At 41.7% G+C, this 27,544-nt stretch overlaps 1 protein-coding gene across 1 annotated transcript in view; it reads right to left on the reverse strand.

Moving 5' to 3' along the window:
- MMP24 (matrix metallopeptidase 24) overlaps nucleotides 1-27,544 on the reverse strand; it is a gene marked incomplete at its 5' end in the record, with an annotated part of 172,809 nt that overhangs the window by 67,300 nt on the left and 77,965 nt on the right. The window contains one exon of the mRNA XM_086949070.1: nucleotides 16,404-16,565. Within this exon, the coding sequence (XP_086805196.1) occupies nucleotides 16,404-16,565 (162 nt within the window). The remainder of the gene's footprint in view (nucleotides 1-16,403; nucleotides 16,566-27,544) is intronic.

Genomic DNA, 27,544 nt, shown 5'->3' on the forward strand with positions numbered 1-27,544 from the left:
AGTCTATTCACAAAGCTAAATTTACACATGTAGATTTACTCACATATAAATTTACAAACACACCAACGAGTAAAAGTAATACTTTTCACAATTCACCATTTCCAAGTGTAAAGCTACTCCTGGATGCAGACTTACAAGTCTCCATCCCTTGTTGGAGCCTCTGACAGCAGAATGTACTGTAAAGATACTACTTGTAACTTTTCACACATACATTCACACATATTTAAAATGATTTCCTATAGGGTGTCATTTTTAGTCCCTGCAATCATTGTTTTCTATGGAAGAGAGTTTCAGTACTTGTGACTGGCTATGTGTTTTGCTGTTTTTACTTCAAGGCTTGGCTGGAGTACATTTACAACAGATTCATTCCTATTTGACTGTAATAATGTGAAAAGTACAGTTTGTCATTAGCAATGGTCTTACTGATGTCGGTGGGTGTCTGTATTTGCATGCCCCTCACTAAACCTATCTGTCCCCTCAAGCCTTTCCTTAACCCTACAGCATCGAGACTGCCCTGATCGCCACAACCAACTACATCAGAACCCTCCTCAACCGAGGTGAGGAAGCAGCACTGATCCTCCACAATCTCTCATCGTCATTCAACATTGTATCCCACCACACCCTCATCAGAAGACTCCACCACATCAGCTTCCAGGGAGACGTGCTCAAGTGGATCGCCTCCTTCCTCACAGGGCGCACTCAGAGGGTCCGCCTACCACCCTTCACCTTCGAGCCCAAGAGCATCATCTGCGGTGTCCCCCAAGGCTCCTCCCTCAGGCCCACCTTGTTCAACACCTACATGACTCTGCTGGCCGAAATTGCCTGCGCCCACAAACTCAACATCATCTCCTACGCAGACGACGCCCAACTCATCCTCTCTCTCACAGAAGACCCAACCACCTTCAGATCCAACTTCCAGTACACCATGACTAAAGTCTCCAACTGGATGAGGTCCAATTGCCTGAAGCTGACTACGGACAAGACGGAAGTGCTTATCTTTTGAAAGAACACCTCAATGTAGACGACACCTGGTAAACACTGAACTCCGACCCATATCGCAGCGCAGCGGATGCGTGCAGCGGAGGCGCCGTAGATGCGCCGGAGGTGCGCCAGAGGTAAGCCCGTTTGCGCCCGTTCGCGTCCCGGGCGCCTCTGGCGCTCCTGCCCCCGCATACCCCCGCCCTGCTTCTACCGAGGATTCAGAGCCCGAGTCCACTCTCACCCCGCATAAGACACTGTCTTGCGGCTTGGTGAATGCCCGCTCTTTGATAAAACATCACGCTGAGACCGCCTTATTAATTGAATCGTCACAGCTAGATATACTCTTCGTGACTGAAACATGGGCCACGAAGGACTGTGACATGGAATTAGGTTGGGCGTGCCCGCCAGGCTATCTGATAAGACACACCCCCCGTATTTCGGGCAGGGGTGGTGGGGTAGGCTACATCTTCAGAGACTCTATATCCATGACCGAACTGGTGACTACGAAGGTAGCAGGTTTTGAGCTTATGGGCTTTTCCATCGTGGCTCAAGGAGGTACATTAGTAGCAGGTCTTTTATGCTACCGACCGCCCTCTCTGCCTACGACAGCCCTGCAATCCTTAATTGATCTGATTTACGACCTCTCGAACTCGCATGCCAATTTTCTAGTACTGGGTGATTTCAACCTGTGGCCTTCTGGCCCGCATGATTTGGCCTTCCGAGAACTGTGTCAAGCATGTAGCAATATCCAGCTTGCTCAACTGGTTCAGGTACCCACCCATGATAAGGGACATATACTAGACTTGGTTTTTGCAGATAAGAACTTGGTTGTGGTAGAGAAGGTCGAGGCCCAGGGTTGGACCGATCATTCCATGATTGTCCTGTCCCTCCTTATGCCTGCCCCATGGAGACCTAATAAATCGACTAGCAGGAAGCTGAATCGGCAATGGAGCCGTCTCCTTAGGGAACCGATTCGACCCACACTCCTACCGGGAATCTTTCAGACGGAGGAGAATGTGGATAAGAGCTATGCCTCTCTCTGCCAGCATATTGTATCATCTCTCGATGACCTGGCCCCCTTACGCAAGGTAAGAGACAGGCCCAGGGGCCTAAACGCCTGGTTCAGCGAAGAATTAGGACACTCCAAACTCCGCTGTAAACAGGCGGAGCGTGCCTGGAGGAGAGAATATAGGGAGCGAGATAAGGCAGCTTATAAAGCAGCCTTGCACGAATACAAGGCACAGTTAAGAGCCGCAAAAGCCAAGTTCTTGGAAGATACTCTGGCGAAGGCCTCTAACAAATCTCAGACCCTGTTCAGACTGGTCAAGACTTTGTCCGACCCACCTTGCATGGCGTCTACTATCCCGGCCTCACAGGCACTATGTGACTCGCTGGCCCTTGCATTTGAGGAGAAAATCAGGACTATCCTGACTGGACTGAAAAATTCCCAACAATCTGTAATAACTCCAGTCTCTCCTTTGGACCCGTTTGACAACATGGACTCCAACTGGGCACCCAACAAGGAAGGGATGCCTCAGCTGTCCAGCTTTCCCGTCCCCTCGTTAGAGGAATTTGTTATCCTGGCAAGCAGTGTATCGTCAGGATCACCGCTGGATCCCATGCCTCACAAGATCTGGAAGGCCTTTCAAGATGAGCTTTTCCCTCCGCTGCATTCCATCTGCTGTCAATCGTTGACTACAGCGTCAGTTCCAGACAGCTGGAAGTTGGCCATTGTAACACCTTTGTTGAAAAAGGCCTCTTTGGACCCTCTTTGTGCGGCCAATTACAGGCCAATCTCGCTATTACCATTCGCGATTAAAGTTCTTGAAAGATGGGTCACAAGAGCCTTATCCAACTTCCTAGAAACAAATCTGTGTCTGGATGCTGTACAATATGGCTTTAGGCCAGCGCACGGCACCGAGACAGCCTTGGTCACCGTGTTGGACGATCTGAGAACGCGAGTCGACAAGGGCAAGTCTGCATTCTTGGTGCTACTTGACATGTCGGCCGCGTTCGACACGGTAGACCATGAAGTTTTACTTGGCCGTCTTCGGAGCGCGGGAGTGTGTGGCCTGGCCCTAGACTGGCTCACGTCCTACTTGGACAACCGACAACAAGCCGTGGCATTACCACCTTTTCGATCAGCCACTAGACCGGTGAAACAGGGAGTCCCTCAAGGATCGGCAATCAGCCCGATCCTATTTAATATATATCTCCGTCCCTTGATAACACTGATAAAGTCATTCGGCATATCTGTTGTCAACTATGCCGATGACACACAGTTGATTTTTTCATTCGAGGGCTCAGAGACTATTTCAAGGGATGTCTTTCACCGCTGTATGGCAGCCACAGCAGCATGGCTGCGAGCCAATGCGTTGCAATTCAACGGATCGAAAACGGAGGTACTCCACTGCTCTTTGGACCGAACTCCCCGTACATTACCGGACGACTTCTGGCCAATGTCCATCCCGGGATCGGTGGAGGCAGCAGAGTCAGCTCGTAACCTGGGAGTTCTATTCGAACCCAACTTGCAGCTTGATGCCTCCGTAAATAAAACGGCGGCAACATGCATGGGTCTGCTCCGTGCTTTACGGAAAATCCTGCCACTTCTTCCACGGGGCTCCAGAGCTGAGGTAGTGCGTAGTTCCATTCTCAGTAGGATCGACTACTGTAACGCACTACTTTTGGGTGCCCCGAAGACTCTGATCCTAAAGCTCCAAAGGATACAGAACATGGCCGCTAAACTGGCCTTGTCTCGACCACGGTCCGCCTCTTCATCGGTAGCTTTGGCCGATCTACATTGGCTTCCAGTCCAGCAGAGAATCGCGTTTAAGGCCCTCTGCCTTGTCTTTAGGGCCCTGCATGGACTGGGACCAATACCTCTTCAGACCCTCTTCCTCTGGTATCAGGCAGCCAGACCTCTAAGATCATCTTCGGCGTTCTTGGTAAAAGTCCCTAAAATTAACAGAACGAGAATGGGTGGTCGTGCTTTCAGTTTTGCGGCTGCCACGATGTGGAACACCCTCCCCCTAGCATTAAGGAGCTGCCCTGATCTGCTCACCTTCAAAAAGAGCCTCAAAACTTATCTGTTCCCCAGAGTAATGTAGCTGTTTTAATAGATGCACGGTTCGGTCTCAGCGCCAGGATACCCTTGGGGGTGACAGCTGCGCTTAATAAGCAATAAATACATACATACATACATATCGACCCCCACTGGCCATGCCCTCAACCTCGGCATCATCATGGACAGCAAACACACTATGAAGCACCTGGTCAACATTGTATGTCCTCCTGCTTCCACACCCTACACATGCTACGAAATATCTTCAGATAAACACCCATCGACACCAGGAAAACAGTCACACAAGCACTCATCACCAGCTGATTGGATTATGGATATGCACTCTATGCCGAAAGCACCAACCAACTCCTCAAATGACTCCAGACAATACAGAATACTGCAGCCAGACTCTTTCTCAATCTCCCTAAACAGACCAGCATCACACCCCCCCCCCACCTCAGAAGCCTCCACTGGCTTCCCATCCAGAATAGAAGCCAGTTCAAGATGCTACCTCATGCCAACAAAACCCTCCAAAACCTGGCTCCAACGTACAACAACAACCGCCTGACCTACTATCAACCTGCCAGACAACTGTGCTCAGCCTCCCTTGCCCACGTCCCGGTATCTGCTAAAGCCATCAAGTCCTGGAATTACCTCCACCTTCGAACTTCACCTTCACTTGCGGATTTCGGAAAAGGACTCAAAGCCTGGCTCTTTGACTAAAAACCTTCAAGACCTCAGTGTCTGGATTCCCCTAGGGCTGATTAGCCATGCTATATAAGTACTATTTGATTGATCTGATTGATTGATTGACCCCTCTCTAATCCCCTCCAATGTAGGTGTAAGTATTGCCCCTTTTGCAGCCACTCTTCCAGGATTCTCCCACATTTACTACTAGAACTTATACCTACATGTGTGGAGATTTCCGCACATGAGGCGGAGACCTCTGCTTAGAAAAGATAGGACCAGTGGAGGTTTGTGAATACTAAAAGTACTACAACTGCAGTTTGTGAGGAGGGACCCATATGTTTCTTCTTTCCTCTGCTGGCATTTGTTTTTACAAGCTCTTAAAAGGCAGTCACTCACTATTGTGCAAAAGAGTTTACCTTGTTTAAGATGAGAACGGATTAAGAAGAGGGTTTTGGACATTTAAGTGAGTAAAGTGGTGTAAAATATTTGCTTATTTTTGGTTTCTCCTGCTTTCATGTTTCTTTTTCCTTTTTTCCTCTATCTTCCTTTTATCCTTCCCTCTCGCACACTTTCTCACAATCCCCATTTCTTCCTAACTTTTATTGTCTGCACCTGAACATCTGTCTTGTATTTCCTATCATAAAAATGGCCCCACGCCCTACATAACATAACATGCAGTCTGATGACCACAGAACTCTGATATGAGAGAATTGGATTATTTTCCAACAGGCTCATTCCAGACAGCTCATTCACCAATACAAAGGTATAAGTTTCTGCACTACAATGCTAGGCTCAATGGGGATTTAGTCCTTCTACAAGAAACAAGAATGTACCCAAAGGTGATCCTTAAACAACAACCTGGATGGGTTTATCATGTTATTTTCTCATAAACAGCTGAAAAAAGAGCAATGTGATAATCTTAATGGCCAACAAACAAAGCTAAAATATTTAGCTCAGAAAGCTATAATGAACGCTGGCTAGTCATAGGCTGAATGAAATGTGAAAATGACTTCCATACTTTCTGTGAAAACAGTGAGGAAAACATGCTTTCAATCTGGTCCAATCAACACTTGTTAGAAAGGTGTTTTAATTTGGCTTAATATCATTCTCTTCGCAGGCAATCAAGTCGAAAGACCAGAACCCCCAAACCACTCCACCAATGTTCTACCATCTGACACCTAGAAACTAAAAGAAACTCTTGAGTACAACTCACCCTGGAAATCATTGTCTACTCCTTCACTGACAAACTACAGCATTGACTACCTCTTAGTAAGTGTAAACTTCATCAACCTGGCAGAATCCACTAGTATTGAGTCAATCTGCATCGCTTGATCATGCGGATATTAAACTAATTCTAATACCAAGCTGTCCAGAACACAAATGCAAATTCTAGACCTCTTAAAAGACCCATACTACTTAACTGAAAATTCAAACCATGATTTTAAACCAGATGTTCAATGGGATGCAATGAAAGTCTCTATATGCAGTGAGATATTCAGTGCTGGGGAATTGACCGTAACACTAGAAATGATCAACTCCTCTAACTTAAACAAAAACTAGCTGTAGTTGTGGAAATTTTGCACAACGCTTATTACACAAAATTCCCAAAATTACTCCATTACATAACGTTGCATAAATATACTGCTGTTTGTAGCAAAATTAAAATGTGGAAACATTTAGAACATGAACAACTGTTGTTCCCAGCAATTTTGCTCTATGCACACTTTTTTAACATGGAATTCATCTGTGTGTCAAAAACTGAGACGAGGAAGCATTTCATGCTAAAATCTAGTGCTAAATGGCATATTTGCACTTCATGTAATTACTCGTCATTTTTTGGTTATTTTCCGTAAATTTCATGCAAATACATGAAATTATGCAAATCTTGCACACCAGCTCTGTGTTTCTTAGTGTATTTTTCTTTTGTTGAAGAATCGATTACGTGATCTTCTAGAAAATTAATACCTACCTGAAAAACCAAGATAAAAATCCCTAAAGATAATAAAGATAAAAGTGAAACAAGTCTTTTAAATCCCCCTTTGCGTCAAAAGTAGCCACCACGATTGCCTAATCAAGATACAGTATTAGCAGACACTGATACTTGCTGGCAATCTTACTGAGCCAAATACAACCTACAACAGATGATGTTTGAGTATATCAAGATCAGACTCTTCACTAAATCAGAATGCTCACTTCAGGACCCTGCTTAGGTATCCAGTTGATCCTCCAGCAACACTAAAAAACTGAAATTACCTGCTTCTCAGTTATCTACATATTGCTGTTGCTTCCAAAACCATTCTCTGTAATGGGCAAAATATTGATAGACTAATACATAATCCATGGTAGTGATGGGTAAGATACGCGGAGGTATGAAGCCAATGCATTCCATTCACTAAGGAAAATCTACATGCAGAGTTCGCCACACACACACAACTCCTCTTTTTCCTAGTCGGAAATCTCCACCTAGATGGTCTTCACCAAATTTGGGAGGAAAGCTCTGCCTCATGCCTCACAAAAGTGCGTAGAGCCTCCTAAGACAGAAATTATAACCATAAACTTACTAGAAATAATTTTAACGTTAGATTTCTATTATATACCACCAGAGTGGCAAACTCTCAGTTCAAGGGAAAAGGGGCACACCATGCAAATTACCCAAATCTCACATACCTGAAATGCATTACCCTTGCAATTATATAAATACACCCCACACTCTTGTTCTGTCCTCTTTCTGTTGGACTGCATCACTAACAGGATTCCATACAACACCGACAAATTATAAGTTGCAGTCAGTCCCACACAAGAGAAAGAAGATCTACACTGAGGAGGAGACAGACCTTTGGAGTTGCTCAAAAAACGTTGCCGGATGACAGTCGGCGGGTGACGGAAAACTTCTTCAGGGTATAGGTGGCAAACGTTCTTCCTGGAGGTGGGCCTAGATACCATCTTATTATTTTCCACCTCGAGGAGCCAGCACTCACCAACATGTACAATGACCTGTTCAGGGTACCCACATTTAACACCAGGTAACTACTTTGCTTCCCTTTCTCATAACTAGTCCTTGTATCACCATTCATGTGATTCTGTCCTCTCCCCACCCTTCACAGTTGAGCTCTTACTGCTTACTCCTTCACTCTTGCAATAGCAGGTATGCTGCTTGTGTTACAAGCTTTGTTGGAATATGTGTTTTTTATAACTTTAAATTAAAATGAATGTTGTTTTTCAATATTTATTTAATAATTATAAAATGATGATTTAAGATTTTTTCTTTTGAAGTTCAGAAATATTTGTCCATTTAATTTCCTATTTTCCCTATATGGTGTTGCCTTCCTACCAGTGGTGGTGTTTGACTTTTTCGAATTTGTGGCTAGAGTACATTTGAGCCTGTTGTGTCATTCGTACTACTGTAGTGGATGTAGGTATAATTTTTGTGAATAGCAATTTTTGCTCTTTCTTGGTTGTGTTTTAGTATTTACATGTCCCTCACTAAACCTCTTCTTAACACCTTGGCTGCTAAGGGTTTTCCCCTCCGGTGCGGACTTTGACTCTTTCCCTTTGTTCATGACGAGCTCAGCTCGTCATAAGCACAGCTCAACCGTGCCTCATGACGAGCTGAGCTCGTCATGAGCATGGAAGGGGTTAAATGTAATTTACCCCTTCTCATTTAGTAGTAGATAATTCTCATTTTCCAACCACTTCCCCATGTCTCTTCCACATTTACTACAAAAACATACCACTCCATGTTTGGAAATCTCCAGACTCATGGAGGAAATCTCTGCACTTATGAGATAGGACAGGTGTAGATTGAGATGTCTGGCTGTAGATTTTTTTATAGCATTTTTGCATCTGTAGTAGAACCAGATTACTACTTTCCATATTCAAAAATGCTTTTGTGAAAATATTTAATGTTTCATACTTCAAGTACCTTGGTAGATCTAATCTATGGGACAAAATAGACCTATACTTGCAACAACAAATCCACCATAACTCAGTAACCTCCCAATTAGACTTGAGCCCAAGCCTCTACCTCTGCATCTCTCTACTTTTTAAAATAAACCCTCTTGTTGAGACACGTCACACAAAAACAGGCCTGATGAACAGCATACTTTTCCTCTCTTTGCCTTTCTATCTTCCCCTATTATGTAACCTATGCTTGCAACCAATTTGTCCCCATTCGTCCATTGTGCCTCCTAATTTCTGTTAACCTGGAAATTCCTTCCCATCTTAAGTCGCCTGAAATTCTACACAGCTCCTTCATCCTACATTTAAACATTATCCAGCTGGTCTCAACATTACGAAAGCATAACTAAATTTGAATCCTTGATTCTCACATAAGAATGTGTTAATATTATTAAAACTCTGTCTCAGTACTTTTGATTTCACTGGAATTATTTTGTCACCAAAATGTAATTTCATACAATTTGAACTGTACAGATTTTTGAAAATCACCATTTTTCTTTTAACTCTTTATGTCTCAAATTTAATAAAAAACTATTTGAAAAAAAGGAACATTTGAAAAGCAGGAACTCACTTCACGTCTAGACTTTCTGTTGTTTAAGACACATATATACCTCCTTACACAACATCAGTGCTTCACAAACATGGAATTCATAATAAAAAAGAGAAAAGAAAAAGAATTCCTAAAATAAAAATGATACACCCAAAGATAAAGAACTGTTGCATGTTCTGTTTGGAAGGGTTCACACACTATATCCTCTAAGACACCTAACACAATGCAAAAAGTCAATAGATCTGGCGTTGGCTGCCAGCCTTTTGGATTTGTAACTGCATGCTTGGTCATGGTTTTTGCAAAACCTTATTATTGGGGAACCTACCAGGCCCTCGTATATCTAAAAGAAATTTGACTAAAAGCAAACATATTTTTTCTTTTAAAAAGCACATATTCCATAGTAGTTACTGGCACTGAACAGAAGTAATTTGTGTGTGAATGTGCTATTTGTGAAAGTATGCTGTCACTCACAGTGAAGTTAGCCAATGGCAGAAGTGAGTTGAACCTTTGGTCCGTTCTGTATACTGTAGTGGCCAGAAGAAAAATATGAATGACACAATAAGACCAATGGATGAAGAGGGCTGGCTGAAAAAGACCAATTAGTAAATATATTATACTTGTAATGTATGACTTTTGTAGAGAGCCATTAGCACGGATAACTAGATTCAAATTCAGTAACTCACTGCTATGATTCTTAGAGTTTTCCCCTGTGTCGACTGAGACAGTGGGCCGTTATATTTTGGCCTCTAAATTGGGCTCTCCTTTGGACCCGTGTTCGTCAGCTTTTTTGATGGAGCTGGCAGACCTGGTGAGTCCTGTGTTGGCAGACATCTTCAACAAGATGTTTTCTTCAGGAAGCTTTCCCACTACTTGGAAGGAGACCTCCGTTCTCCTGCTTCTTAAGAAACCCTCGTTAGATGCATCTATGACATCAAACTATCGCCCCATTGCACGCCTTCCTCTTCCAGCCAAAATTGTGGACAAAATTATGAACATCCAATTGACCGAGTTTATTGATGACAATGGGCTGCTGGACACTCTCAGTTTGGCTTCCGCAAGGAACACAGTACCGAGACAGCACTCATTAAGGTGACCAAAGAAATTAGAGCAGTGATGGACGGTGGAGGTACTGCGGCATTAATCTTACTCGACCTCTCCGCCGCGTTTGATACCGTTGATCATACTCTCCTGACCCATCGATTAAAAACTTTCGGTGTGGATGGCATGGCGCTGGCCCTGCTGGCCTCCTTTTTGCAGGAGAGGAGATCAACGGTGTCACTCGACGTGTTTAATTCGGAACCCTATGTGCTGCCTTGTGGGGTTCCGCAGGGAAGCTCGTTGAGCCCACTGTTGTTCAATGTCTATGTCACTGAACTCGCATTACTGGTCAGGGATTACGGCTTCTCATTAACATCGTACGCAGATGACTCTCAGATTGTGGTTGCAGCTCATAAAAAACAGAGCTCCCCTGCGGTGCAGTTTTATAACTGCATGGCAGCAATCAACATCTGGATGAGCAGTCACTGCCTTAAATTAAACTCTGAGAAGATGGAAGTGTTGATTTTTGGCAATTTGCAACTTTCCTGGAGTAATCTCTGGTGGCCTGTGGAAATGGGCCTGCCGCCCATCCCTACAGCAAAGACAAAAAATCTGGGTATTTTGATAGACAACAGGCTTACGTTTATCCCTCAAACAAATGCCATTGTGTCTGCTTCGCACTTCCTGATAAAAAAAATCTGGAAGATACTTCCCTACATCCCTGAGGAAACCAGGAAAGTGGTAATCACTTCCCTGATACAGTCTAAGTTGGATTATTACAATGGGGTTTACTTGAATGCCCAGACGCAGTGCCTGAGAAAACTCCAGGCTGTTTAAAATTCAGCGGCCCGCCTTTAGCTGAGCCTACCTCGTCATGAATCCATCTCAGAAGAGATTCGGAAGCTACATTGGCTTCCAGTGGTGCAACAAATTATATTTAAGGTGCTCTGTGTGGCCTTCAAAGCTCTGACACAAAAGGGTCCGCTGTCCTTGCGAGAGCTCTTTGCGTGGTACCAGCCAGGCAGATCACTCCGTTCTTCAGGTGCAAAACTTCTAACAGTGACGAAAATTTAGACTTTGCATTGGGGATGACGGAGTTTCCAGCACGGCACTTCTAAGCTGTGGAATCTGCTGCCACCACAGAAATTAGGAAGGCCAGCTTTCTTATGAGCTTTAGAAAAAATCTTAAAACCTGGTTGTTCCAGTGAGGGGTGCTGGTTGGGGTTCTGCTCATGGTTCTAGCGCCGAGACACCATTTTTGGTAGTTGTGCGCTTTTTAAATTTCATTATCATTATCATTATCATGATGTAACAATCGCTATTTCCCACTGTTGCTACATCATAAAAGAATTCTAGGCTCTTCTGGCTGAGCTCGCCAAGAGCTTGTCAGAGCAGCACTGGAATACAGGGAGCAGAGCTTCTGAAGGAGAGGATAGAAAGAGCGGCGGGGCAGGTGGCAGGAGGTCAGGTATTTTGTTTACATTTTGGACACAGAAGAGAGACTATGTTATGAATGACTTACCCATTATTCCTCTGCCCCTGCGTAGTAATTGAAACCAGGGGCAGATGATTTTGGGGGCCATACGTAACATACTATTACCCATCTAGAATTATATATATATATATATATATATATATATATATATATCAAGCTCCAGGTGCCCCTAAGGCGAAACACGCACCCAGACAGTTGGCATTAACAACATTTATTTGGTAAAAATGCGCCTCCAGGTCAGAATGCATTCACAGTCCCTCTCAAAGATGCAGCCGCTGTGACTGACGCGTTTCGAAGCTGGTTTGCTTCTTTCTCAAAGTCTCGGCCTTCACGTACGGTGTCGAGCACACCTCTTTTTTAACTTGAAACCACGCCCTGGATGGGCAAAGTATTATGGTCTTTGTAGTGTGTCCAATCATTATTGACTGTTACCAGCAGATTTCAAGCCCTCCAGAATCCAAGACCAATTGTCCCACATAGAGGCAAAGCGGATGCGAAGCCTCGTGGCACCCAGTGTTCCAGGGTTGGTGCGTGCTGGTAACAGTCAACAATGATTGGACACACTACAAAGACCATAATACTTTGCCCATCCAGGGCGTGGTTTCAAGTTAAAAAAGAGGTGTGCTCGACACCGTACGTGAAGGCCGAGACTTTGAGAAAGAAGCAAACCAGCTTCGAAACGCGTCAGTCACAGCGGCTGCATCTTTGAGAGGGACTGTGAATGCATTCTGACCTGGAGGCGCATTTTTACCAAATAAATGTTGTTAATGCCAACTGTCTGGGTGCGTGTTTCGCCTTAGGGGCACCTGGAGCTTGATGTAAAACGCGGCCGCCCTTGCCGTAAGGACACGCACCAACCCTGGAACACTGGGTGCCACGAGGCTTCGCATCCGCTTTGCCTCTATGTGGGACAATTGGTCTTGGATTGTAAATGCAACTCTGGGACAGAGGCCCATCGGAGGGCTTGAAATCTGCTGGTAACAGTCAACAATGATTGGACACACTACAAAGACCATAATACTTTGCCCATCCAGGGCGTGGTTTCAAGTTAAAAAAGAGGTGTGCTCGACACCGTACGTGAAGGCCGAGACTTTGAGAAAGAAGCAAACCAGCTTCGAAACGCGTCAGTCACAGCGGCTGCATCTTTGAGAGGGACTGTGAATGCATTCTGACCTGGAGGCGCATTTTTACCAAATAAATGTTGTTAATGCCAACTGTCTGGGTGCGTGTTTCGCCTTAGGGGCACCTGGAGCTTGATGTAAAACGCGGCCGCCCTTGCCGTAAGGACACGCACCAACCCTGGAACACTGGGTGCCACGAGGCTTCGCATCCGCTTTGCCTCTATGTGGGACAATTGGTCTTGGATTGTAAATGCAACTCTGGGACAGAGGCCCATCGGAGGGCTTGAAATCTGCTGGTAACAGTCAACAATGATTGGACACACTACAAAGACCATAATACTTTGCCCATCCAGGGCGTGGTTTCAAGTTAAAAAAGAGGTGTGCTCGACACCGTACGTGAAGGCCGAGACTTTGAGAAAGAAGCAAACCAGCTTCGAAACGCGTCAGTCACAGCGGCTGCATCTTTGAGAGGGACTGTGAATGCATTCTGACCTGGAGGCGCATTTTTACCAAATAAATGTTGTTAATGCCAACTGTCTGGGTGCGTGTTTCGCCTTAGGGGCACCTGGAGCTTGATGTAAAACGCGGCCGCCCTTGCCGTAAGGACACGCACCAACCCTGGAACACTGGGTGCCACGAGGCTTCGCATCCGCTTTGCCTCTATGTGGGACAATTGGTCTTGGATTGTAAATGCAACTCTGGGACAGAGGCCCATCGGAGGGCTTGAAATCTGCTGGTAACAGTCAACAATGATTGGACACACTACAAAGACCATAATACTTTGCCCATCCAGGGCGTGGTTTCAAGTTAAAAAAGAGGTGTGCTCGACACCGTACGTGAAGGCCGAGACTTTGAGAAAGAAGCAAACCAGCTTCGAAACGCGTCAGTCACAGCGGCTGCATCTTTGAGAGGGACTGTGAATGCATTCTGACCTGGAGGCGCATTTTTACCAAATAAATGTTGTTAATGCCAACTGTCTGGGTGCGTGTTTCGCCTTAGGGGCACCTGGAGCTTGATGTAAAACGCGGCCGCCCTTGCCGTAAGGACACGCACCAACCCTGGAACACTGGGTGCCACGAGGCTTCGCATCCGCTTTGCCTCTATGTGGGACAATTGGTCTTGGATTGTAAATGCAACTCTGGGACAGAGGCCCATCGGAGGGCTTGAAATCTGCTGGTAACAGTCAACAATGATTGGACACACTACAAAGACCATAATACTTTGCCCATCCAGGGCGTGGTTTCAAGTTAAAAAAGAGGTGTGCTCGACACCGTACGTGAAGGCCGAGACTTTGAGAAAGAAGCAAACCAGCTTCGAAACGCGTCAGTCACAGCGGTTGCATCTTTGAGAGGGACTGTGAATGCATTCTGACCTGGAGGCGCATTTTTACCAAATAAATGTTGTTAATGCCAACTGTCTGGGTGCGTGTTTCGCCTTAGGGGCACCTGGAGCTTGATATATATATATATATATATATATATATATATATATATATATATATATATATATATATATATATATATATATATATATATATATATATATATATATATATATATATATATATATATATATGTTTTTATAAAATCAAAAGGTTTTGGGTAAGGTCAGGCCTAAAAATTCAGTGTCAAGACACACTTTCTCCAGGAACCCTGGACTGACATGCAAAGTATCGACTCCATTCTTAGTTTGCCAGAATTGAGGTTGGTGTTCTTTAATCTCCCACATCCCCCACATTTAGCCCTGCCAGAGGTACTGTTATCTTTATCTTCGGGTGGTTGGATTACTTCCAATTACTTTATTTTTAAGTATAACTTTCAGGGATCAGTGTTTCAACATTGATTCCGTCCTATTTTCCTCCAGTGTTTTGACTGGATATTTTGGCTACATTAGGCATCCGAAATCTCTGGGCGAAACACTGCAGTGTGTAATTCCTCTGGGCCAATATAAATTAAAGGGTTTTTGTGTGCATTTATGGATTGTGGGGATTGAAGCTCTATACAGACTTTTTGCCTTCAGAATTGCTTAGAAAACCTATAAAGTCCTGGTTGTTCCCATACTCAAGTGAGCCAACTGGGGTGGATGAAGGCTTGGAACTTCCTGCCCTTTTACATCAGATCCTCCCCCAATTTGCTTGCCTTCTAGAAAGAGCGGAAAACATGGCTCTTTAAGAACTAGACTAAACAATGTGGACGAACCGACTAGATTGATGCGTTACAATCACTGTTGTGGTTAGTACATGGACCCATTAGGTGTACTTATCTAGTGGGGTTGTCCACATTGTTTAGTCTAGCATTACATTGGGGATAAGGACATACCCCGCACTTCCCTTGTTCTCTCCTTGTTTTCCAAAAATCTTTAAGAACTAGGCCTGCCCTCATTGTTTCTAGACTAGAGTTAGCGCCAGGACAACTTTGGGTAATTGAGCGCTTTATAAATCTTTTTAACATAACATTTAACATAACATAAGGCACCATCAGGAGCGAAAACAAAGAAAAAAATAAACATTCCAACAGTTGGATAATGATCACTGACATGAAAATATTGCTTTAATCCTATTTATTATTAGACAAAGTACAATTGTAATTTGAAGCAGCTAAATCTAATGCACAGAAATTTCAGAAGCAGTAGATTTACATCTACATGAACATTTTTTCTATTTTTCTACAGCTCAACAACAAATTTTGCCAAATAGTGCATTATTACCATTGCATAGGGCGATCTACTTTGTATAACGAAATAGTTATCTCATGTATCTGGTCCCATCACCGTAAAACACTTGGACACTGTGATAGTTAAATCCAACAGTATTTACATTTCTCTGCTGCTGACCCCCTCGCAGTCGATTTTTTAAAAATGTTATTACATACCGTTTTATATGTCAAGCGATTCTTTAGCAATTTTAAGGCACAGGAACAGTACATGCTTTGTTTATGAAATAGGCATCTCTGCTTTCGATCCTTACAACCTGTCCTACTTACGTTGCAAATCATATTTGAGGATATTAATTGCAATTGTATTTGCAATGTTCAAATGCTTAATAACCCAAGGATAAAGTGAGGCTAAATTGAAAGCATTTAGAAAAACATAAAATAAATATATAAAATCAGCATTCATTTATTTTCTTTTTTTAGCTTATCGACAGGAACAAACAGAAACATTGGCTAAATGTTACATCTAATATATCACGTTTTGATATCAAAACCATTGTGGCGTGTTTCAAATGTTTGACAGTAATGATAATGCGATTAGTCGGGGCTTCCATGATCGAGTTTTGTAACTTAGATGTAACGCGGTATGTAAAAAAAAATTGAACTATGACAAAAACTGGAGCTTAAATGACTTTTCTACAAAATGTTTCAATAATGGTAAGTTAGAGGCAGCTGTATTAATCATGTTTACAAGAGATGTTGCCTTGCTTTTGAGAAGAGTTATTAACACGTGATCTACAGTGTATCAGGGAGGGTGACTGTCGCACATTGGTCACACAGCTCAGTGCAGTAAACTCACCATAGATTTTCTGAATTCCTTGTAAGTCATCCTGTGGAAGCTTAAAGTTATGCGTCTCCATGTACTGGTAGAAGGGAGCCATGATGGCGCTTGGATCATTGGAATGCTCTAGTCCAAGCGCGTGCCCTAGTTCATGCACCGCAACCAAAAAAAGGTCGTTTCCTGTGAAAAAACATACAATGAGCATTATGAACAATCTTCAGAACGATTATGAGGAGCAGATTGAAGCGCTTGATTTTTGCATGACAATTACATAAACAAGAATAATGCCACTCTACACTAAGGGCCTGATTTCAATGTCGAGCGAAATTCCTTCCTTCCGACACCAACTCGGTCCTGGGACCGACAAACACTTGGTCGGCGGTCCCGACTTCCTCATTCACATACGACCGAACACTGTTCTGTCGCATTCCTATATTTCACTATGGGAGCATGCATTACGGCAGTAAACCGGCCATGATGCATGCGCCCATAGTGAAATAAGAGGTGCAGTTCATCCCTGCACCCTGTGGCAGGCACCTCAGGGTGCCTACCATAAGGTGCAGAGGTCAACAGGGGGGCACCATAGTTGGCCCCTTGGCCTCCAACCTGAGACTGTGCACCAGAGGGGCCCTGCTGGGGTCCCCTAAACACGCTTTCCGACATGGTTTCATGTAGGACAGGCCAGCATGGAAACAATGTCGGAAACCATGCATTGTAATCCCAAGGGCAGAAAGGCCCGCCCTTGAGAATACTAGCCGGCTTCCGACTGGCAGACGGGCTCTCCAAGACCGTCGGAAGCCAGCCAAAATGACCAGCCAGTTTCCTTTCCAACCTTAGATCGGAACCTTTACGGGCCGCTTCGTAATCAGCCCCTAAATGTAAATAAGTTATAGAAATGAATGCTGGATTGTCATCAAGTAAATCAGTGTAGTCCATTATGCACTGGAGGGAGACAGAAATAGGGGCAATGTGGTAGAAAAAGACTCGGCTGTTAACCTTTAACAGATTCTTTGGCAATTAAGATAACAATTTATAGTCAAGTTCCGATTAATGTCAATGTAAATGCAATACTACAGGTAACAGAGTTCTAGTGTTCTATTTGATAAAAAAGCAAAACTATGATATGGTATGACACATGGCAGCTATCCAGATACATGGATCAAAAATTAAAAAAAATTATATCTGCAAAAAAATTATTTTGTTTCTTATGCCAAATAATGCATTTCCTCTTCATATCCGTTTTCTCCTTGGTTTTTTTGTTTCACTGTGTTGAAAAGTCTGGAAAAAAGCTCTTTCTCACAACGACTACTCAGAAACATTTTTCCCCAGACACTAAGGGCCTTATTACGAGTTCCGTCGTCTGTGGAGTGCCTTATTATGAGATGGGAGTATTGCCTTTGCAAAGAGCATGGCTGAACCGCCAACATTGCCAGCACACCGCCGACCGCCAGGGTTGCGGTTGGGGGAAAGCAGCTGCCATACGGCGGTACTGAGGAGCCACACTGTCGTATGTATTACGAGTAGGCTTTCCGACAAGCAGACCATGGCGGTGGGAATACCAGCCTCAGGTCAGCAAAAACAAAGGATTTGGGGTGCATACTCACCACTTTCCTGTTCTTCCCATCAGCTTTCGATGTAAATCCCTTTCTCTAGGCCCCCCCCTTCACAGCAGCATATTCTTCCTGAGGAATAGGACCCTGTCTGCGCCGATACACAGGTAAGTCCTTTTTGTACCATATACCCATTGCCAGGACTGGCCACATATGGGTCAGACCCCGGCAATGGGTATGTGGTATTTTGCCACATATATTATGCATATGTGTGCATTCAACACATATGCAGTCGAAATGCTCATACATGCATAGATATATATGGGAAAGTACTCACCACCACCGCAAGACCTCCACAGGTGCACTGTGGAGACCACGGTCCACTCGTAATACGGGGGTCAGAAGACTGCCGGTACTGCGGTCTTCTAAAGGCCGCGGTCAGACCGCTAAACTTGTAATTAGGTCCTAAGAGTCCAAAGCAATAAATCTTTGTAGTGAGACATGCAAGCAATTACAGTGAGCCGCTCAACTAACCTCAAATCAAATGGGTAAGGAACTACATGACTAAAGTGACTTGTTTAAAAACGGATTTTCTTTAGTACAAACTAATGAAAATTTCAACTCTATTAAAAGAATACACTGAATAAACAAAAAGTAATTCCAGGATAATTTGATAATATGATTGATTATTTAATTTAATAATAAAGTGTATCTGCAATATATGTAATTAATATATGAATTGTTAAAAAACTTAACATTTACAAAAAAAGACTTTGTACATTTTGGGATATGTGGTAATGAGCCAAAGCAATCACTGGGCATCTATTATATTTCTACACACTTCTTGATGTTGTAGCATTTGAACCTGGCATTGTAACAATCTCAGAGAAGATACAGTTCTTTTGATTATCTTATTTATTTCCCATATTTTCTGTAAAATTCCCCTTGTGGGTGAAAGTACCGAACAGAGCTCCATATTTACTCATTTTTAGCTTTCATTCCTCATTTGCAATATTTAAACCTTTGTGAGATTGCTTTAACTATGGTATACTATGTATTTCTAAATAAATTCATTATAATGAGCATTTTTGTTTAAAATGTATTAATCTTTCTTTCTTTCTTTTGTTTATTATCTGTTCAAATTTAGAAAGAGATTGTCAACAAATAAAAAAAGTTAAACATATTAATAAAATCCAAACTAATAAAAACCTTGACAGGTAGTATCAAATTAAAAACTGGAACAATAAAATGTAGACGCTACTCAAAACAGTGTCATTCTAGTAATAACTTCAAATGCAGTGACACAGAAAGTTAAAATTAATAAAAACTAGCTTTGCTATTTACTTGCACTAGGTTCGAGACAGGGTCTCTGGTATTTTTGTGCTTCAACAATGCAGACACAATAAACGTAGACACTGCAAACACCACAATAGCCTCTGTGTCACTTTTGTATATCCTCAGTGAGTTAGTGTGATCGGTTAGCCCCAGGGCCTGACACATTGGTAAAATATGTCCTGCAGAAAAATAAAAAATGCTCCTCCAATTCATCTGCAGAACAGGGAGCCAGATAAACGTTCATCTTGTCGAAAAGTTACACATAAGGTACTGCAAGGTCCAATGTGATGTATAAGTGGACAATGGAAGAACACCATAACGGAAATGTAGGAAAAGAAAACATGCTCTGAGCAAGTGAATATAATCCAGTACATATTCACATTTGAATACATTTTTATGAATTAAAAAAACTTTGGTCCTGCTACTTAAAGAGTACAAGGACTCACTGAGTGCAATAAAATATGCCCAGTATGCGCATTTGACTGCACCTTTGGCCCTGCTATTGATAGCAGAAGGGGCACTACATAGGCTGCCCAACCCCAAACAGTAAAACGTATTGTTGATGAATTTATAAATCAATAATCCATGTGTTGGTATTGACAACAGCCCATAAAGCCTGCTAAACTGATTAAACCAAAGTGTAATTTCCATACACAGGAGAAGGCAACATGAAGTTTTCAGACTAAAGAGCTCTGTTGCCCACACATTTGAGTGCTCGACTAGGGGGTATTAGTTGTCATCTCCATGGAATCCATCAAAAGGAGCTCACAGAGTAAAAAGTACTGCCTAACTAAAGAAAGAGTCTTGTCAGAAGAGGCTTGTAAAATGACACTTTGGAAGTAAGGTCTGAATAGCCTCAGAAGACTCTTGACAGATCATTAGAGAAATAATCTCCCAGTGAGTGAACCTTCCTTCTCGAAAGGCCATCACTGGAAACAGATTAAAGAAGCTTTAGTGGAACAAATCTGACACCACCTGTGGTAGACCCACAATACAGATAAAGGCCTCATTGGAAATGCAGCAATATCAAGAAAGTTACACGTAAGGTACTTAGATGAACTAGTGTGCAAACAAGACAATGGCCCCCTCCCAACCAAAAATATTTTGGCTAACATAGAAATAGCTTCCGCAATGTGGATCAACTAAAATATGGAATTATGAGAAAAAACCTAGACTGGACCAGCACATCACGCTTCGGACGTGGCAGCTATGCTTCCATACACATGCGCCCATACAGGTACAGAGATTGGATTTTTGGTTAGTCCCCTCCTGCCACTAACTGTTGCATTTGTTTTTGGAGTTGGCAGTCCTTGTTCTAAAGAGTTCCCTTGGCCACATATCTGAGTGCCCAACCAGGGGGTATAAAAACAGGCTGGGTAGGCTTTCCTTAAATTCATGGCCTTTCATGGAAGGTTACAAGAGGATTTAATTAGTCCCCTATGGTAATCTCTCAATTGTTCTTTCCCATTCACTTGATGTCTCTGTGCCTAGCCTCTCTCATTGCAGGAAGTGGCCCTGTTGACCTTAGGGAGTTAAACAAAAATACTGTTACAGATTAATTTCCCATATCAAATAAATTAGAAATGTTGATGCTCATCAAGGGTGTATATTCGGTTAGCACAGTTGATTTTCAGTAGCCTATTAGATCTACACAAAAACAGCTAATCTTTAACAACCTTCTTGAATCGATTTTGAGAATGCCATGTGCAATAGCATCAGCACCTGCTATTTTTGACAGTCTTATAGAGGAAACATTATGAAGGGAGACCCATGTTTTGTACTTCCATGATGCCATCCTTGTGATGGGTAACAAAAAAGAAGAGCATGCTAAGCATCAAGAGCATGCTAAGCGTCTGAAAAGAGTATTGACCATTTTGAGGGACACTGGTTTGATAACTAAATTTATGCAAGTGTACGTTCACTGCTCAGAGTGTGATATACCTGGGGTACAAAACAAGCAAAGATGGGTTAAGACCAAAGAAAAAAAGTGTTCAAGTTCTTCTGGAAGTACTGTTGCAAGCTAGCAAAAGGGATTTCAGATAATTTTTTGGACTGCTGAATTTTATTTTAAATTTGTAAAGATTTTTTAGAGTCTCATATTAACTTTGAGGAAACTGAAGAAAGGAGAAAATGTGTGTGAGGTGTTGAGTGTTTAAGTGTGTATCAAAATATAAAAACAGATGTTTGTATTTTGTTAAGCATAATTACAATGGATGGAAGTGGTAGAAACTTAAGAACTGTGTTGATGCATATTAGGATGGGTAACGAGTGTCATTGCTTTAGGCTTACATTCGCTGTCTCCGCAGGAGGAAAAATATTCAGTCATGTGTGGGGTAATAAATTTAAATGTAGGAACAATCATGAACATCCTGCAAAATTGTTGACAATGGATGGTTTTCACATGGCTTCTGGTAGAATAGCCAGATTATTCATATAGTTGCAAGAATACTCAAACAAAAGACTATATCTGCAGGGTGCAAAGAAGCTAATAGCTGACTTTTTGTCAAGAATGGCTGTTACTCTGTTAGAAAATGAAGATGATGCTGAGAACAATTGAGTAATAGCCAGCGTGATTGGTAGGGTTGATATTACGTTTAGTGTGAAAGACTGGACTTGTGCGTTTGAGGGTGTTGTGGTCCTGTATAATGTGAAGCACTTTTTTGAATGCATACTAGCCAAGGAAACTCACATTGAATGTGGAGATGAAACCGTATTGGGATTTATATGAAGCGTTGCACCATCCGCTGTGGGACCGCCAAACTCTTAATAAGGCCCAGTCTTTTTTCCCTGCCAATGATATCAACTGAAATGGCCTATCTCTGTATAGCCAGTTTAATTAAGCATGGACCTCAAGCAGGTTCTTGCCCAGTATCCCGATAGTTTAGACATGCAGCATTTTGTCGGTAGAACCATTTCCAGTAAAAGTATGTTTTCGCCGATTCCTTAACTGTTGCTTTTTAATTTAGAGGCTTTGGATGTATTCCTAGTTCTACTGACTGCCATTCAGCTTATGTTATCCTACTTAAAGAAATTGTCATTTTAAGGTACCCTCTATCCTAACTTCACTTAAGCCTGCGTTACTACACTTAGATTCTGGAGCAACTGGAAACTTTATAGACTTACATTATTCAAAAAGGGTAGGGGTTCCTACTGAGAGAAACAAAAAGGTTGAACGGGTTTGGTCTATTGATGGCAGTGAATTAACTTCAGGGCTCATTTTCAAGTGCACTGTGTTATTGATGTTAGCATTCAGGTATTTTATCACAAATTATTAAGGTTTGATTTGATTGATGCACTACAGTTTCAGGTTATTTTGGGTATTTCTTGACAGCAATTACTTAAACCGATAATTGAGTGAGATATGTTCAATTTAACTCTGTTTTTTGCAGTACAACCTGTTGTGTATCTACTGAAAATCAGAATAAACCTATGCAGTGTCTAGTATCTCCTTCTGAACTGCCCCAAGTATAAGGCGTTCTTGATTAAAATTCAGATTATCAGGGTGCTTTGACAAAGTGAAAGGGACCACTCTTCCTCCTTATAGGCCTTTGATTGTAGAATAGACTTACAATCTAGTGTACAAATATTTTGCAGCAGGATATATGCTTTAACTGAAAAAGAAAATCAATATTTGTGAGACTCAATGATCCCTTAGAGACTGGGTTTATATGTCCTTTCTGATCCCCAGCTTCTTCTCCCCCTTGTTTGTACCTGACAAGGGATGGGAGTTGAGAGCCTGTATTAATTACTACAAGCTAAATAAAGTCACAGACAAGAATAGATATCCTTTACCGGACATTCCAATCTTATTCAATCAAGTTAAGAAGGCTACAATGTTTACCCACTTGAATCTGAGTGTGGGATACCACCTCGTAGGGATTTGAGAGGTTATGAGTGGAAAATGGCCTTTCTAACCAAATTTGGGTTATATGGGTACATTGCCATGCCTTTCAGCCTTGCAACACCCTGTGCCATTTATGAAGTTTTGAGAGAATATTTGGATGTTTGTACTGTTGTCTATTTAGATGACACATTAATTTACTCAAGAAACCCAGAAAAGCATAAATATCATGTGGGAGCAGATTTACAGTGTTTTGCAGGAAAATCAATTGTATGATACATTAGGAAAATGTGCTTTTCATGTAGCCACTGTGGAGTTTAGTGGTTTCATAATGACTCCGTGAGGAATCAAAATTGATACAAAGAAAATGGAGACTGTGATAAAATGGGAATCCCCCAAAAATGTGAAGGATATTTAAACTTTATAATTTCTATAGGAGGTTTATTGATAATTTTTCAGAAGTAATATTGCTATGAAAAGGCGGTACATTTTGATTGGAATCCTGAAGCAGTGAAGGCCTTTCAACCATTAAAACTAAAGTTCACTATTGTACCCACATTACTACAACCAGATCTTAGACAACCAGGAATAAAACATTTTCTTCAGTTAATAAAAACCATAAATGTTTCCAAACAATTAAAACAAATTAATAATATAAGACCTCTGCATAGAACTGTTCATTTAAAAATAGTTACTGGAACTAAAAAATACAATCACATTTTGCATGTATTGAAAATCTTGATTCACTTCTCCTTCAAGCAAGAATAAAGTTCCAGTTGGCAGGTATCAACTTTACAGGTCTGTACCACCCACAAATGTAATACCTCTGTTCAGAATAAACCTATGCAGTGTCTAGTATCTCCTTCTGAACTGCCCCAAGTATAAGGCGTTCTTGATTAAAATTCAGATTATCAGGGTGCTTTGACAAAGTGAAAGGGACCACTCTTCCTCCTTATAGGCCTTTGATTGTAGAATAGACTTACAATCAAGTGTACAAATATCTTGCAGCAGGATATATGCTTTAACTGAAAATGAAAATCAATATTTGTGAGATTCGATGATCACTTAGAGACTGGGTTTATATGTCCTTTCTGATCCCCAGCTTCTTCTCCCCCTTTTTTGTACCTGACAAGGGAGGGGAGTTGAGAGCCTGTATTAATTACTGCAAGCTAAATGAAGTCAAAGACAAGAATAGATATCCTTTACCGGATATTCCAATCTTATTCAATCAAGTTAAGAAGGCTACAATGTTTACCCACTTGAATCTGAGTGTGGGATACCACCTCGTAAGGATTTGAGAGGTTAGGAGTGGAAAATGGCCTTTCTAACCAAATTTGGGTTAGATGGATACATTAGCCATGCCTTTCAGCCTTGCAACATCCTGTGCCATTTATGAAGTGTTGAGAAAATATCTGGATGTTTGTACTGTTGTCTATTTAGATGACACATTAATTTACTCAAGAAATCCAGAAAAGCATATATAGCACGTGGGAGCAGATTTACAGTGTTTTGCAGGAAAATCAATTGTATGATACATTAGGAAAATGTGCTTTTCAGGTAACCACTGTGGAGTTTAGTGGTTTCATAATGACTCCGTGAGGAATCAAAATGGATACAAAGAAAATCGAGACTGTGATAAAATGGGAATCCCCCAAAAATGTGAAGGATATTTAAACTTTATATTTCTATAGGAGGTTTATTGATAATTTTTCAGAAGTAATATTGCTATGAAAAGGGGGTACATTTTGATTGGAATCCTGAAGCAGTGAAGGCCTTTCAACCATTAAAACTAAAGTTCACTATTGTACCCACATTACTACAACCAGATCTTAGACAACCAGGAATAAAACATTTTCTTCAGTTAATAAAAACCATAAATGTTTCCAAACAATTAAAACAAATTATTAATATAGGACCTCTGCATAGAACTGTTCATTTAAAAAATAGTTACTGGAACTAAAAAATACAATCACATTTTGCATGTATTGAAAATCTTGATTCACTTCTCCTTCAAGCAAGAATAAAGTTCAAGTTGGCAGGTATTTATTTTATTTTTATTTATTTTTTTACATTTATATGGCGCACAGCTACCCAAAAAGGGGTTCCCGGCGCCTGTGGCATATGGATGAACAAAGGTATATGATGAGCATGGTTTTAGCATAGTTGTTTCTGGAAAAGCCAAGTTTTAATGTTCTTTCGGAAACTGGCGTAGTTTTCTTCTTTACGGATGTGTAGGGGAAGTGTGTTCCACAGAATAGGCCCTCTGACCGAGAAAGATCTTCCACCCATTCTTGTCAATCTGAACCTAGGAACAGCGAAATTTGCTGCAGTTTGAGAGCGCAGATTTCTCGCTGGTAAGTAGGGAGTGGCTAGTGCTTGCAGATAGTTCGGTGCCGTTTTGGATTTGATCTTGAACATGTAACTCAGGGTTTTAAAGCTGATACGGTTTTCTACCCTGAGCCAATGTAGATCATTCAGATGTTTTGACACCTAGGTATCAACTTTACAGACCTGTACCACCCACAAATGTAATACCTCTGTTCTCCAGTTGCAATACAAATTAGAGAATTTAGAAACCTAAGACCACAAATCAAAAGATTTGCAGCCTGATTCATCAAGCCGAAATCGGCTCGCAAAGGGCCAGATTCTGAGAATCTGGCCCTTTGCGAGCGCTATTTTTGCATTTGGGATTCATCATCCCAAATGCAAAAATCGGTAATAGCGATTTCGCTATTTTGCGAGGAATTACATTTAAGGAATCTCTATTTGAGATTCCTTAAATGCAATTCATCATCTATTCAAAAATTGCGAATTCGCAATTTCGGCCCGCTATTTACCGCGAGGTCAAACCTCGTGGTAAATTGCGAAAACCTAGAAAAATGCTTTTAAAAGCATTTTTCTAAGTTGCATGTTGCACACACACATGTCCTTTGGACATGTGTGTGCGCAACACCTGTTTCAATTTGCATTTAAGGGGTGCTACAGGGTGTCCTTTGGACACCCCTGGCACCCTTTAAATCGCTATCTTATTTGCGATTAGCTAATTGCTAATCGCAAATAAGGAATACTCCCCATTCATTCCTATGGGCCTTTTGGCCCATAGGAATGAATGAGGAGTTATTCCTTATTTGCGATTAGCAATTTGCTAATCGCAAATAAGGATTGTGTAGGAATCGCAATTCTTTTTGCGATTCCTACATGAATCCCGTTTTGCGAGTCTGTAATAGCGATTCCTTATGAATCGCTATTATAGACTCGCAAAACGGGTCTATGATGAATCAGGCTGTTAGATCCCACAGCTTCTCACAATCATTTTCTGGAGCAGCCCTTTCCCTCTGAAACTCTCTCAGAAGTGAGACGCTTGAGATGTATCAAGACTTTACCTGGGCTAGCATGTACTGCCTATTGTCCTGCCCATTCTTCCTACATCCTATTTCTCTAAGTCCCTAAAGGACCTCATGCGGTCTACCCACTCAACTATCTCTATCCCATATCTTTTACTCTTGTTCCTCTTTCCTCTCATTTTTCCTGTTCACTCTCTTTACCTGATGTTCGTCTTCCTTCATTGTTCCACCCCACTTATTATACCTCACAACACTTTCTGTTCTCCCATCCTCTTCTCACCCCCTCAATGTTTTCACACACATTTCTGATATTTCAGTTTTCTAGTCCAAGCTTTTTGTTCCAGCATGCAATCCTTATTCCAGGTAAGCTAACGTAATTTGCTTATTCCATGTGATCCTGTCCCATGCTCTACACACGTTAGATATGAACATGTTGTACATACTTGAAATATTCCTTGTTTATACTGCTTTCTATATGTTACCAATTATCTATGATGGAACTTCCATGTTGTTTCTCCATACAGAGCACTGACACCTTCTTTGTGGAGTGGTGCTTTACAAATTGCAAAGAATTAAATAAACATTTAATACCTTTGCATTTTCACATGCTCTTTTCCAATACCATTTCACCCTGCAAAAAGTTAGAGATTTGCTCCTTTCAAGGGCAGATAAATATCCCTTTCCAAGATGGTAATGGGAAAAGAACAACCTTGACAAATGGTGGGGGGTTGGGGGAAATATTTATTCATGTGGAGAAATATTTTCCCAGTGGATGAACCAAAAAAAAAAACTTTTGTTTTTCAAAAATCATTTTTTACTTGCACAAATGGAAGTTTCAAGTTTATTTTATTTAGTCTACGGAACTCTGAAGAGATCCACATAAAACATTAGCCAAAATACATATGCTCGAAAGGCATAAAAGAACATTTGATTCCTCAGAGAACATTAAAAGCCAAAACAGCATTAAACTACAATACTATGTGTACAATCAGATTAATACAGATTTAAAAAACACTTTAAAGAATAAAATATTCTGTAACAAAACATTTCATTGGGTTTACATAAAGTGACTGTAGTACATCCGAGGCA

The sequence above is a fragment of the Lissotriton vulgaris genome, unplaced genomic scaffold, assembly GCF_964263255.1.
Source record: "Lissotriton vulgaris unplaced genomic scaffold, aLisVul1.2 SCAFFOLD_1397, whole genome shotgun sequence".
Lineage (NCBI taxonomy): Eukaryota > Metazoa > Chordata > Amphibia > Caudata > Salamandridae > Lissotriton > Lissotriton vulgaris.